Genomic DNA, 15064 nt, shown 5'->3' with positions numbered 1-15064 from the left:
TGCCTTGTGTTTGTTTTTTGATCTTGTTAATTTTTTCATAGTACCTTGTTTATTGTTTTTGTTAATTAAATCCCCTTTTTTACCTGCATCCCTGCCTTGCCCTGTTTTTTGGTTGCCTCCTGCATTTGGGTCCTGCCTTCAACACCCCACATCGTGACATTAATGTTCTAACCATAATTAAGCAAGCATGAATAACATGTATATACATGACATGTTAAATCCCAAAGTCTCTCAGGGACACTTAACAGGTTATTTCTAGTTCTGGTCCACATCATGCATGTCATTGTTGAGAGAGAGCAATACATACAGGTCATTTTTTCACTCAATGCAGTTACAGCAATATTATCAGCGATAAAGACAGCATCGCTTGTGAGGAAAATAAAAGAAAAGACAGCAAAACTTCATAGTTGGCGTCAATGTGCTGTAATGATCGATCCATAAATTAGGTTAACAATTGTCGAATTTAGATTGGGTATATGTGTATTATTTAGGATTCCATTTATTTATACCTAAATTGTATTTATCTTTCTATAGGCTGTTATGGCTATGCTGAGTAGGCGGCTTGGTTGTATAGGTTTGGCGGCATCTAGTGGTTGCTTTGGGGAGCTACACACAGAGGCCATTTGGACACCAATTGGTCTCTAACTAAGAATTGAGTCTAGTCCATTAATTTGTTATCTCATTTTACATTTTACATTTTATATATATATATATATTATTATTATTTTTTAATTATTCTCACCCTAGTCTGATTTCTAAAAAATCACACATTGCTTCTGGGCCCATCACGGCAAACGTAGGACAACATCATGTCGACCATGTTCTTGACAATGACCCTCGGCGGGTGCACGTCGTGAGGTTGGCGATGCGCCACGCACATCTGCCAGGCGTCCACCAGCATGACGTCGACACCCTTGAACATGGCGCGCAGCACCACGTTCAGCTGCAGCGAAAACCAGTCGCTGTGGTTCGGGCTGACCGCCTGATTTAGCGCCCTCGGGTTTCCCATGCGCACCACCACCACCGTCCCCGGCGCCCGGTTCAGAAGTCGCACCAGCGCCTTGCGGATATGCCGCAGGCGGCGAATGTACGCCTCCACGGGGAAGGGGGTGAAGTGAGCCCAGACGCTGAGCGCCACCACCGTGTTGGGACCGCCGGTCAGGCCGTCCAGCTCGTTGGCGACGTAGCGCAACTCGCTGGCCATGACGGTGGAGAAGCGGATGGGTGGGCCGTGGCAGCGGTACTTGAGGAGGATGTTATGGCCGCTGTCCACCGCCATCAAGGGACCCACCTTTTTTGGACTTTGCAGGTTGAATTCCTTCATGTCTGCTGGGCAGAACACAATAGAGGTGACAAGTGGTCATGGAGCAACTGGGGGTTCAGTATCTTTCACAAGAACACTTGGACAAGCACTGAAAAAAAGCCGGGATGTCATTTTCAGTCAAGAGCAAGTGGCAAAATGGCCGCCCCTGAGATGCATAAAAACAGGTGGATTTCGCTATTTCTCTTCCTCAAATGCAATATTAATGAGAATGTTTCGACAGGTGGGGCCGCTTAGAACATATTGTAAAGAAAATTTTGGGGTTGACTTCCTCTTTAAGGGTGCAATGTGGAGTTTAAATAGATAGTTTGGATTTTTGGACATGAATCTTCATTTCATCCTCACCTCCAGTGGTGTGCAATCAGCACTTGACTTACCCGACAGCGTTTTTGTCAAGAGGAAAGTAGTCCGGCAAGTTGTCTGGGATCACGGAAATGAAGTGTTTTTCTTCTAAAAACAATTTGTGTTCAAAAGAGTGATACATTTGCATCACAAAACCCAGCCCGAGAAAAAAAAAAGTCAGACTCCAATACCGCCGGGCACTATTTTTCCGTTTGTTTGTATCACTGCGCAGTGCGCTGCATAACGCTGAGAGATGCGCACTAATCTACCAGTTGTTTGTCTTTTTGAAATTATAATTATGGTGGAAGTCACGCAGATCAGCTGTATGCAGCGCGCCGTGCAGTGATATGTACGAACAGATAATGGAGTCTGACTTGTTTCGAGGGTGAAATTTTGTGATGCAAATGTATGACTCTTTTGAACACAAATTGTTTTTCGAAGAAAAACGCTTGACTTCCGTGACCCCAGCCAACTTGCCGGACTACTTTCCTCTCGACCAAAACCGGACCGGAACTCGTGTCACAGAACGCTGTCTGGGGAAAGTCAGTGCTGGTCGGAGGTGTGGATGAAATACAGATTCATGTCCAAAAATCCAAACTATCCCCATAAGTCAGTAAATGAGCAGAACCAGTACTTCTACTTTTAATTTTGTAGTATGTGTACTCACTTTTGCCACCTCTCTTTCCATCACAACACAATAAGACACGTAATGACCTGGAAGCACAGAGAGGAGGTATTCGAACCACTGGCGGATGGTGGAGTCGCCGTACATGTAGACCAACTTGTTGGTCAAACACGTCGTGATGACAGACGGCCCGTCAAAATCACGCATGGCGACGCCGCCCAATGGCCTCCACGAGTCCCGGTAGTAGTACCCAGACGTCGCCAGCTTCACGGGACCCGATTTTTGACTGCTGCTTTCTACATTGGCGGCAGATACAATGACGTAAATAAATCGCCCTCCTCAAAAAGAAGTGAATCATTAGTCTGAAAGTTCGTCGTACCTTTCCTGGAAGGCAGCACATTGATGATGTCCATTGTGGATGTGTTGATGGGAACTTTGACATTCACGCCACTGATTTAAAAAAAGGAGAAAAAAAAGTGGATAAGAGTTTGCAACAGGAATAGCAACAACTAGATATGACAGGGGTATTTGTACAGGGATAAAAAAAAAAAAGAGTTCTACTCAGCCAATTTTTATGGTTGAGCATTTCAACGTTGGCAGCCAAACATTAAAAGCAGGGGTGTCAAACTCATTTTTGTCGCAAGCTACATTGTAGTTACGACATCCCCCAGATGGCCGTTATGATGGTGAATCCAAATACATGTTTAATTGCGTCATCATATTATTGCATACACACAAGAAATTGATGGATAACTTTTTCAGAAGTCAAGGATAAATGATTTGTGACTGTAAAAAGGGTAACAATTGTTTTTGGTATCTGGAGAATGTTTGAAATTACTGTATAGAATGGAAGGTGATAAATGTATAAAATAATTTGAGGTTTAACTAACAAAGCCAAAGAGATTTTTTTTTTTTTTTTTTTAACTATCCAATTACCCAAATTTGAGGCTCATATCAGCTTGTTCTGTTTAAAATACCGGCTCATGTCAAATTGAGCGTACAAACCTCTGAAATAGCAAAGCTTCCTTGTCGGTGATGATGTTTTTGCGGTATCTTCCCTTGGCGTGGTTGATTCTGGTGTCGCAGCCGAGACTTTTGGGCTTGTAGCAGTACCACGGCTCGCCGGAGTGAAGGTCCGTGTAGTTGCACAGCTGCCCCTGGTCCTGCGGCAGGCACATGTTGCACTCCGTCGTCTCAGAAAGAAGGCCGAGGCGAAAGAGGCTGACGAAGAAGACCCGATCGGGCCGGTTCTCCCTCAGCCGGCGCAAGACGGCGACGGCCTCGCTCGAGTGCACCAGCGTGACGTCCACCTGGGCCGGGCCCTCCCACAGCAGCAGGAACAGAGCCGAATAAAGTCCGTTGTTGTGGTCCAGCACCCGCCCGGCCACGCCCGCCCCGTATTTCGGGGAGTGCAAGCGGGCCAGCAGCAAATCGCCGCCGTAGCGCTTGGGTCGGCCCTTGAAGTCGCGTAGTTGGACCCGCACTTCCAGCTGCTCGCCCACGTGCCAACTGCGGTTGTTTTGGGAGGTTCCGATGGTAAACAGGCTGTGGGCCGGGTCGCTGGTCTGGGCCAGGTCGGGCGATGCGGAGCCAGAGGGCGGCTGGGGCCAGGCGACGGACTCCAAAAGGTCGCGTTCCTCCAGTTCTTCTTCAAGTGTCGGTGGTTGGCCCAAATGTGGACAGAAGGTGTACTCATGATGAAACCTTGGGAGGCTTCCAGAGAGGTTTGATGACTGGTTCCGGCTCTGGACCTCGTACAGTGCTGACACCATTTGGTACTTCCAATTCTGAAGAAATTTTATGAGACGTTCAGATTTGAAAATGTTGCTGCTAAACTTGAATGACTCCGAGATTACTGAGAAATATTCATAAACTTGAAGTAATAATTTTGTGTCATTTTGCTAATAGGATAACGTAACAAAAGAGGCAATATGCTAATTTGGACAGTTTTGTGTTTTGCTCATGTCCGAAATCTTTGTTTCACTGCGCATGTCCACTTGTTAGTGCTAATGCTATATAGGTCATGCTCCGAGTTGGACTGAAGAGATGATAAAGGAATGAAAAAAAACTTTGTGGCTATTAACGGACACTATTACCTCTTTTTACGGCAAGCGGCCAACGAGGTATTTGTTTTGTTTCGCAAACGTCCTCAATTGTAACAGTCAAACAGCCTGAACAGGAAATTTGAGTTTATCTGCTGCTTACGCAGATTAGTACTACTTTTATCTAGATGAAGTGGCTCGAGACCGCAACACAAGAAAGAAAGGAAGAAGCAACCATATGGACAGCGGACAGATCCGGGTTGGAGCATTTGGTTCCTCAAATATAACAAGGGATGCTTGTGATGCGATAGGAAATCAGTCACAGTTATAGTTCGACGAGTAACCTCCGAAATCCAGCTCGAACAGTCCGAGCGGTTGATAGGACCCAACTGTCTTCTTCGGCAAAACCTTCCATATGAGAAGGAAAAGGTGGAAGATGTCAAAACAACTTACCCTGAGCTACGCTTACATGCGGCTAAGGCAACGGAAGTGAACTCAGTGGTAAACCACTTCACAAAGTTTTCTATCAGGTCGAGGATGATGAGAGGTGTGGCCAGTACGAAAAGACTTACTCGAAAGTTTAAAGGATTTCAAAATGAAGAGAAGCCTTAATAAAAACAAGCCTTAATGGGCGAGATGCCAAACATCAAACTCCGGAAAAAGTTTACCCGAAACAAGCGCAACAAAACTACGCCATATGAATGGATAAGAGCAAAGTTTCCATGGTGGGAGGACAGTTCTTAAGGTCAGCTCTGCACCATTTAGGGCAAAAACTTGATGATGTTTGGGAAGAAGTCTCAAGTGACATAATCCAGTTAGAAGTTACAAATGATCAAACTTTTGTTTTGGTTTAGAAATAGTCTTGAAAATAGTACATGTAGAATATGTTACATTTTTCAACAAAGTTTCAACTGAGTTTGACAAATGTCATGACATCAGTTAGGCTGAGCTCTTTATAAAGTAGTCAGTGAATAGAGCACAAGTGATTAACAATTACTTGCCTCACAATACTTATTATAATACTTTTTTTATTTTTTTAATTATTTTTATTTTCTTGCGACCCACCCAAAATGGACCTAGAAGTTGAGGTTCACTGTCCAGATTGAATCTCTTTGAAAATAGGATAAATGACTTGATTAATCATGTTTTCATCTATTATCCTACAAATATGTGAATTTATGAATATATTACAGCATGAAGAAGGAGAAGAAGAAAATACCGGGAACCAAACTCTTACCTCCTCAACGATGATGTTACCCAGCAAGACGACGAGGCCAAGCAAGGTGAGAAAAATCAGCAGGATATACTTCCAAATATTTCGGGACATGGTGAGCGTGATTTTATTGTCGTGCTGTTACCTGCCGCTTTACCTGGCCTGTCGATGGCCCTTGTACCAGGAAGTAACTTCACCCATTAGGCTGGAATTAACTCATTCACTGCCAGCCAAATTTTCAACACTCACGTGATATTCCATTCAATAATTATATATAAACCGAATCGACCAAATGACAGAATAGACTCCCTACTTTTTGTCCCGTCCCGTTCTTTTATAATTGACAGCAGAAAAATGTAGGTTTGCCAAAATACAGCCATTTCTCCCATGGACTCTGAAACTGTGTTTATTTCCTATAAAATGGGGCAATGATGTCATCTACCGGTGGTTGGGCATCAGTAAAGTTGTTTCCAAGTTTGATATTTACAGATTCGCCCCCATTTAGCACCGCTCTAAAAAATACAATTGACAAGTATACTTGTCAAAGGCAGTGAATGAGTTTTTAAAGAGAATGCGAAAAATTTGAAACAATTATCCTATTACAAAATATGCTATTACTACAACTCCTGAAATGTAAAGCAATTTGTTGGTGTGTTTTTATTTATTTATTTAATTATTTTGATTTCATTTTATTTTTTTCTGCCGTTGAAGTTTCAAATTTTTACCTTCCTGGCGCACCTTTAACGCACCTCGGGCGGTGGGTGCACAATCCAACGTAGTCGATGTTTTGTTTGGCATCACTTCTGGACCGACAGCTTCTAAAAGTGCATGTAATTAACTTTTGCAATTTGCCTTTTAATTTGCGTGTAGTCATTCACGTTTGTAGTTGTGTTATACGTAAAATATCAAACTCCGTTGAGGCACGCGCACGGATTTATATGCTGCATTCAAAGAAAGTGGGAATTTGGGAATTTCCAGATCCCAGACCAAGAACTGTGACACTGGAACATCTCAAAGAACTAAAGGTCCGAGCACTGGTCCGAGTGGCGAAGTCCGTGGGGGAATAATGCATGATATTATTTGGTGACATGTATGAAATGCTCAGGAATTACGACACCTTTATTTATATTGGCCGATGGAAATTATGAAAGACGTTTTGCTGGAAGTCGAAATTTGTTGTGGCTCCATAGTGATGCACCAAAACAAAAAAAAAGGATGTATTGTATTGGAAACAGCCATTCATTGTTTACATCAGGTTGCAACTGATACAATAAGTCGGATTTCCCACCTTCATTGAATGCAGCATAGGATGGCAGCCATTTTACATTGCCACTGATAGTGGCAACTTCTGTTGTTTACATTAAAAACACTGGTTTCAGAGTGTGATTTAGGCAACTCCAGGAAACCGCTATGGAGTATTGAGAGCCTCTCAGATCCGTGTCTCTTTCGTCGTTGGATGTTACGTTTGGAAACAGATATTAATAGAAAAACTAGTCCATCCAGCCATCCATTTTCTTGACCGCTTATTCCTCACAAGGGTTGCGGGGGTGCTGGCGCCTATCTCAGCTGGCTCTGGGCAGTAGGCGGGGGACACCCTGGACTGGTTGCCAGCCAATCGCAGGGCACACAGTAAAGTACAAACATCCACACTCACAAGCACATTTCGAGACAATTGGGAGCGCCCAATCAACCTGCCATGCATGTCTTCGGAATGTGGGAGGAGACCGGAGTACCCGGAGAAAACCCACGCGGGCACCGGGAGAACATGCAAACTCCACCCAGGAAGACTCGAACCCGAGTCCTCAGAACTGGGAGGCGGACGTGCAAACCACTCACACCGTGCTGTCCATTATTATTATATAACTTACGGCAATTTTTTTTTGTGTGTGTGTGTGTGTCTCATGCTGTATCTTGTTTTCTTTTCTGAAATACAAATTGAAAATCAAACTGTTGTTAGACTTTTCCTTACCCGTCCCAGACAGACAAATGAGGCAATCAAGCTGTATTTCAATTTTGGTGTTTATTTTAAAACGAAAATTTTCTATTTTCAATATCTTGTTTCCAAACGTAATATCCAATGACCAAAAGAGACACGGACCTTAGAGGGAATCAGATATGAATATGTTGTTTAATCGTAGATAGCTACAAATTGTATAATCATGCTCGTGGCTTGGCTTCTAAAAATGCTTTATTATAATAAAGATGGAAGTGTGAAAATGAATTCAAAATGTACCGTTTGGAAAACATCTGTTGGATACAACTGTTGCTGCAAAACAATGTCTGTCCAACACCAACGTCAACTCACCCATCTTCTGCATAGCCACAACACATCAATGGAAAATGGATTCTTTTTTTTGCATTTAAGAAGAAATAATCATTCAAATTGCAACTTTCTAAGTGAGGCCCTACACAGTTAGCAATCACAACCAAATCACACATTGCTTCTGGGCCCATCACGGCAAACGTAGGACAACATCATGTCGACCATGTTCTTGACAATGACCCTCGGCGGGTGCACGTCGTGAGGTTGGCGGTGCGCCACGCACATCTGCCAGGCGTCCACCAGCATGACGTCGACACCCTTGAACATGGCGCGCAGCACCACGTTCAGCTGCAGCGAAAACCAGTCGCTGTGGTTCGGGCTGACCGCCTGATTTAGCGCCCTCGGGTTTCCCATGCGCACCACCACCACCGTCCCCGGCGCCCGGTTCAGAAGTCGCACCAGCGCCTTGCGGATATGCCGCAGGCGGCGAATGTACGCCTCCACGGGGAAGGGGGTGAAGTGAGCCCAGACGCTGAGCGCCACCACCGTGTTGGGACCGCCGGTCAGGCCGTCCAGCTCGTTGGCGACGTAGCGCAACTCGTTGGCCATGACGGCGCTGTAAATGATGGGCGGGCCGTGGCAGCGGTACTCAAGCACAATGTTGTGGCTGCTGTCCACCGCCAGTGAGGGCCCCGCTTTTTTGGGAGTGTGCAGGTTGAATTCCTTCATCCCTGCAAGACAGAACACAATCAATAACGCTACATAAGAGGAAACAAAAATGGACTCCTTTCCTCCAACTAGGACCTGAAGAACCATTTTACGACGGTTCCATTTAACCCCGCCCAAGTTACAGTTTATTATCAGTATCAAATGTTGTACTAAGATCCAATAAGAGCCAACACCGACAACCTTCCACGTGTCTGTGTCCAATCTTATATCATTTAGTACTTTAATAAGAGCTGTTTCTGTGCTGTGATGAGGTCGGAAACCTGACTGGAACTGATCAAACGTTCGTTTGAGTACAAGAATTTGCTGAGTTGATTAAAAAGGACTTTTTCAATCATCTTGGTGAACGTTTGAATGGGTCTATAAGAGTGGTCTTCAACCTGCGGCTGTGGAGCCATATGTGGCTCTTCCGTCCCACTCCTGTGTAGGGATGTAACGAGAACGGCAATATTGCGATATCACGATCATAAAACTGCCATAATATATCGTCGTCATGTCACGATTTGAAAAGCAGCACAAAAAAAAAAAGTCAGGGTGATTTCCATTTGTGCAGTTCTAGCACCCATTGGTGGTTAGTTCTTTTAGTGCAGATTCATTTTCACAAGGCATGTTTTGGCCCTGCCACATTTCAAATCCACACTAATGGTCAGATGGAGGGGAACGAACGTAATATGTGAAGCAAGTCAATATGTGGAGGAACTCAATGTGTGATTGCATTAGCAAGTAAGTGCCTCAATATTAAGTCTTATTAGAGATTGGAGGTTGTTTATATGCATTGCTGTAATGTTCAAAAGAAAAATATTGTGTGTTTTTTAGTACGAGCTGATTTCCCCCCAATATTGTGACCTTTTTGGTATTGCCAGCCTCCCCACAATATTGTGATAATTATCGTATCATGAGCTCCATATCGTGATAATATCGTATCATGATGCTTGGATATCGTGACATCTCTACTTGTGCGACTCCCTGTTGATCTCTAAAAAAATAGTAGAAATTAATATTTTATTACATTTTTATTCTTTAGATAAAATATTATTTAAAATGAATTAATTATTAAGATTTAAAAAAAGGAATAATTCATATTCAAAAAATGTCATCCAATTTTTTTAATTTGTCAGAAAAAGAGAGATGAAAGGTAGAGAAATGAAGAGGAAAAACAGGAAATTGCCAAAAATGTCAGAGAGGAGGGAAAAAAGGCAGAAAAAAATTCAAAAAGTAACCATAATGTCCATGAACAAAAGAAGGTATAGAAAATGACCAGAAAATGTCTTTGGAATTGCAAAAAACGTCCTAAAATTGACTTTAAAAAAGGCAGAAAAAGAAAACCTTCAAAAAATAACCATAAAATGTCCAAAAATAAAATGAGAAATCCCCAAATCACCAAAAATGTCAGAAAAATTGATACCAAAAACGCCAGAACATTTTTTTTTCTCTCAAAAATAGCTATAAAATTTCCAAAAAAAAGAGAAAAAGGCAGAGCATGATTTTATGTCCAAACGAAAATGAATGTCTATGTATTGGATGCTACGGTTATATTTTTGTGTTGTTGTGCATCTCTAATTAGCTCTTGGACCTTCACATTACACTAACACAGATTCTTTCATCACAATCTTCTTTTTTTTTTTTTTTTTGCAGCTCCAGACAGTTTTTTTTGTGTTTTTTTTGTGATATACTTGGCCTAAAATGGCACTTTTGAGAGTAACGGTTGCCCACCCCTGGTCTATAATGTGCTAATAAGGAGACATTCAGCATTCTCCTTTTGATGGCGGCGACTTTCGCGAGTTTAGAAACATCGGCTGACTGAATTGAGCAGTTAATTATTTACTGTCATTTGGTTTGAACATATTTCAAAATAGCTTTGATGAGTCAGATGGTATTGAGTCGAACTAGTGGACGATTTCATCTGCTGAACCAAATCTGTTCTGGTCTTTTCATCCACTGCGTCAAATTCTGTCATGGTAACTGAATGATGACTGGGTGATTTGAAGTGCTGTATTATTTTGCTAGCTTGTGATAATGTTTGACTTGGTGAAATGTACTTTTTCACTAAACTTCACTAAAGTCAAATCAGTTCCATAGTCTTTTTTTTTTTTTTTTTTTTCCCCTCCCCCCAAGCATCTGTGCGCACGTACTCAAGTACAGTGTGAATATTTTCCCCATCTCCATCCACCACCCGAGCCAAGCCACCAGAATGCTATGAGATGGAAGAGCTCACCTGGAAGCACAGCGACGAGGTACTCGTACCACTGTCGAATGGTGGAGTCGCCGTACATGTAGACCAGCTTATTGGTCAAGCACTGAGTGACAGACGCCGCGTCAAACTGACGCATGGCGACGCCGCCCAATGGCCTCCACGAGTCCCGGTAGTAGTACCCAGACGTCGCTAACTTCATGGGATCCGATTTTTGGCTGCCTTTTTCCACAATGAGGACAGACACAATGATGTAAATAAATGGCCATTTGACAACAAGTGAGAGTCATGAGTCTGAAGGTGCGCAGTACCTTTCCTGGATGGCAGCACCGTGATGGTGCTTGTTGTGTTTGCGCCAATGGGAGCTTTGAGGTTCACACCACTGATGTCAAAAAGTCCATTCAAAAAAGATTGCAACAAGTAGATATGATCGTGATACTTGACAGGGAAAAAAAATACTTCTGCTCAGACAATTTAATGGTTGAGCTCTTCAAATTCCACTCAAAAATTGTGTTTGTGGAATTAAAAAAAACAAACACACACACACACACACACACACACAAAAACAACCCATTTTCTTCTCCATCTCAGCAGCGGCCATTTTGTCACTTGCTGTCAATTGAAAATGACATCACTAGTTGCACAGGTAGCAACCAATCACAGCTTACCTGTTTTCTGAAGATGAGCCGTGATTGGTTGTTACCTGCGCTCTGAGCAACTGTGATGTCATTCTCAGTTGACAGCAAGTGACAAAATGGCTGTCCGCTGAGATTGATACAAACTGGTCGATTTTGCTGCTGAACTCATATTCCACAAACAAAGTAATATTAATCAGAAATCTGTGTTGAGACTTTTGGGGCTGACTTCCCCTTTGAAAGCATATCCCATTGAGCGTCAAAGGTTTGTGATTGTTTGCAAGAGTAGCAGCGGCTGTTGATTTTCCACGACGAGTAACTTCAATGTCGCAGAAATACTCAGCAACAGTTTTAATTCTTGTTACCGAGAAATTTTGACCTTGTTCAAGACTTCCTTGAGAAAAGTCAACATCCACTACAACCTTCGTCGCTCTGTGGCTTTTTTGGGGAGTTTTAATGCTTCCGTGTCACGGGCGGAGCAACATTTGCTGCCGCGCGTCTGCTTTACATACTCCAATCAATTGGTCGTGCTACTCACTTTGGTTTCAAAAGCTTAACGTACTTTGCAGCGGCCTGTTTTTTTGTGCGCACTGTCCTGAACCAATTCCAAATTACTGACATACGACATATGTGACTAGATTGAGGACATTTTCTTGCATTGTCTTGAATTTTAAGGACAAAATATGACGTTGACGCATGAAATGTCGAGCTTGTTCTGTTTGAAATACGTTTTGAACAACTGACGTCAAATAATCGTCGATTGTACAAACCTCTGGAACAGCAATGATTCCCTGTCGGTGATGATGTTATTGAGGTAGCCTGCCCTGGCGTGGTTGATTCTGGCGTCGCAGCCGAGCTTTTTGGGCTTGTAGCAATACCACGGCTCGCCGGAGTGAAGGTCCGTGTAGTTGCACTGCGACCTCTGGCCTTGCGGAAGACACGTGTCGCATTTTGTTGTCTCAGAATCGCCACCTCGGCGAAAGAGGCTGACGAAGAAGACCCGATTGGGCCGGTTCTCCCTCAGTCGCCGCAGCAAGGCGACGGCCTCGCTCGAGTGCACCAGCGTGACCTCCACCTGGGCCGGGCCCTCCCACAGCAGCGGGAATCGAACGGAATAAAGTCCGTTGTTGTGGTCCAGCACCTGCCCGGCCACGCCCGCCCCGTATTTCGGGGAGTGCAAGCGGGCCAACAGCAAATCGCCGCCGTAATTCTTGGGCCGGCCCTTGAAGTCGCGTAGTTGGACCCGCACTTCCAGCTGCTCGCCCACGTGCCAACTGCGGTTGTTTTGGGAGGTTCCGATGGTAAACAGGCTGTGGGCCGGGTCGCTGGTCTGGGCCAGGTCGGGCGATGCGGAGCCAGAGGGCGGCTGGGGCCAGGCGATGGACTCCAACAGGTTGCGTTCCTCCAGTTGGTCTTCAGGTGATGGCGGTTGGCCCACATGTGGACAGAAAGTTTGCTTGGGATGAAACGTTGGGAGAAGTTTGATGGTTGAATCCCGTTGTGGACCTTGTACAGTGCAGACACTATTTGGTTCTTCGAGTTCTGGAGAGAAAACAAAAACAACAAGAAAACTGTTCGATTAGTATGCTAGATAGTTATTAGTTGTGCTGGACTAGAATTGCTCAACTTATTAGAGCACATTAAAACAACCACTGCTGTTTTCTTTAGATGGAACCCAGGGGCAGCAATGAACACAGCAGAGTCCTCAGAACTAAACCCTGTGGAACACCATGTGTTCAGTTATACATGTGCTTTCATATTGCACATATTTGTCCGACCACTTTCTTTTTTTTGCTTGTCATAATATGAAGGGAATACAATCATTAAGAAATCACACGACGTACCATCACAAACGCCACAAGTCGAATACTGAGCACACCAAATTCCCTGCAGCTCCAATAGGCCAAGCAATGATCACCTGCAGCCAACGATGGCCAAGCGGGATTGATCATCACAAATCAATCCAGTTAGGTGTGTCTTGACCTTTGCCGACCCCTGAGACTGATTCACCGAACCCAGGTTAACATCCACTAAACTAAACAGAGCCAGATGTACATTTCGGAGCAAACTGACAAGATATTATCCTTCTTTTAGTAAATATGTACACTTTTGTGTAAGGTCAAAATCATACATTAGAAAACGTACTAAAAAAACAAATCCTGACTGATTCTTGGAATATGTTAGAAATATGAATTTGTAAATTTCTCAGAGGGAGCCATCCCAAAGGGATCAATAAAGTCAAGTCTAAGTCTATAAACAGGGCTGAAGTGTACTTTCCACAAGCCAGTGGCCGACTTACAAATCTTTATGAGCATCTTTCTTTATGAGGAAATGGCAGATAAGGAAGTGGACTGACTTCATTTCAACCAGCTCAATATGGCTGAATGAGCATTTAAAGACCTCATAAACAAAACAGATGACCCTAAATAAGTGCATATTGTTGAAATCTGCTTTGGCTGAAAATGGATTGAGATTTTGTCAATTGCGGAATCAAGTTACAAAATTGAACAAACAATTCAAAAAAGGGTAATAACACGTGGAACGTTTTTTTCTAGTGGCAGCTGGTCTAACCATGCCCAAAATCCCACACCTAAAAAAGGCAGTTAACAATTGTGCCATCAAGCTGTAGAATAACAGCATATGTCCTCATTGAAAGTATTTCTTATCAGTTCGGCAACAATCCAGTCTGGCAAGTTTTCCTTATCGCAGTTTCGTTGCCGTTTGCAAACACCGTCACTGGCTGTGTGCTATTCGGAAATGAATTATACCATCAATTGAACCCATTAAAACGGAATAAATGTTTTCTCTTATGGCTTCTTTAAATAAACATCTTACACATTTTGCCTGGCTAAATGTAAATTTACGAGTACATCTTCAGCATGTAAATAAATGAATAAATCAATAAATAAATCCATCAATCAATAATTCTGAACAAACTTGTCTCACCTCCCAAACGGTGATGTTGCGCAGCAGGAAAATGAGGCCGAACAGGGTGAGAATGATGAGGACGCATTTCCAAACATTTAATGACATGGTGACCGTGACATCGCTCGCGTTGATCTGCCGTCGCCGCGGTTGTGATGACGTCACCCCAGCGCCCTTACCTGGCCCAGATTGGATGTGGTTGGACCTCGAGCGACCGACACAAAAGGCGTGTTCGCCTGATACGAGCGCGAGTGTCCCATTCAAACAGCATTCGAGTTTCGGAACAGTGATCGTGCGTTGAGAAATCCTTTTCGAGCACAAGAATCAAATGGAAGGAACAGCAACCATGCAGGGCGAGAAATTAAGTACCCTCGCCCACAGGCAGGACCTCCGCGGAGAGTCACAAAACCTTCAGTTGATTCATTCAATAGAAGCTACTCTCAAAATGTAGAAGCTCACAGAGTCATCTTTTCGTAGGAGTTTGCCGATTCAGTCTAGTCAAAAGAAATTTTAGTAAATGTGTCGTTCGCGAATGATTCCTTATACGAAGAAATCTTTAGTATGCACATAATTAAGTATTTATAAATGGCACCTGATAAAACTCAGTATGTGTTTTATCATTACATTTTACCAATTATTTTTTGTTTCTTTGATGTATAAACAGTTCCTCTTATTTCATTTCCCCTAAATGAAGTTATGGTCTGTTTGCTCGCTCCCAAATAAACTCATCAATGTCGCAGGTTTTTGATATATTATGGCTGAGGGTTCTATCGTTAAGTCA

General features: G+C 43.3%; 1 protein-coding gene and 1 pseudogene across 1 annotated transcript; both read right to left on the bottom strand.

Moving 5' to 3' along the window:
• Positions 1-719: 719 nt before the first annotated feature.
• Positions 720-5657, bottom strand: LOC144030091 (NXPE family member 3-like). Its single transcript, XM_077536046.1, has 5 exons — positions 5568-5657; positions 3294-4075; positions 2668-2738; positions 2378-2584; positions 720-1326 (listed from the first exon to the last, which is right to left on the bottom strand). Exons 1-5 carry the CDS (start codon positions 5655-5657, stop codon positions 764-766), a joined length of 1713 nt encoding a protein of 570 aa, XP_077392172.1. The 3' UTR covers positions 720-763.
• A 2317-nt stretch (positions 5658-7974) lies between these two features.
• Positions 7975-14463, bottom strand: LOC144030654 (NXPE family member 3-like; annotated as a pseudogene).
• Positions 14464-15064: the final 601 nt, after the last annotated feature.

The sequence above is a fragment of the Festucalex cinctus genome, chromosome 11 (genome assembly GCF_051991245.1).
Source record: "Festucalex cinctus isolate MCC-2025b chromosome 11, RoL_Fcin_1.0, whole genome shotgun sequence".
Classification (NCBI taxonomy): Eukaryota; Metazoa; Chordata; class Actinopteri; order Syngnathiformes; family Syngnathidae; genus Festucalex; species Festucalex cinctus.
The sequence above is the reverse complement of the archived record's forward strand: the minus strand, read 5'-3'. Positions and strand labels throughout refer to the sequence as shown.

Coding starts and splice junctions, on each gene's coding strand:
- LOC144030091 (XM_077536046.1), bottom strand. CDS start 5,657: ATGTCCCGAAATATTTGGAAGTATATCCTGCTGATTTTTCTCACCTTG. Junction 4,076..5,567: donor GTAACATCATCGTTGAGGAG/GTAAGAGTTTGG, acceptor AAATTTCTTCAG/AATTGGAAGTACCAAATGGT. Junction 1,327..2,377: donor CCTCCTCTCTGTGCTTCCAG/GTCATTACGTGT, acceptor TCTGCCCAGCAG/ACATGAAGGAATTCAACCTG.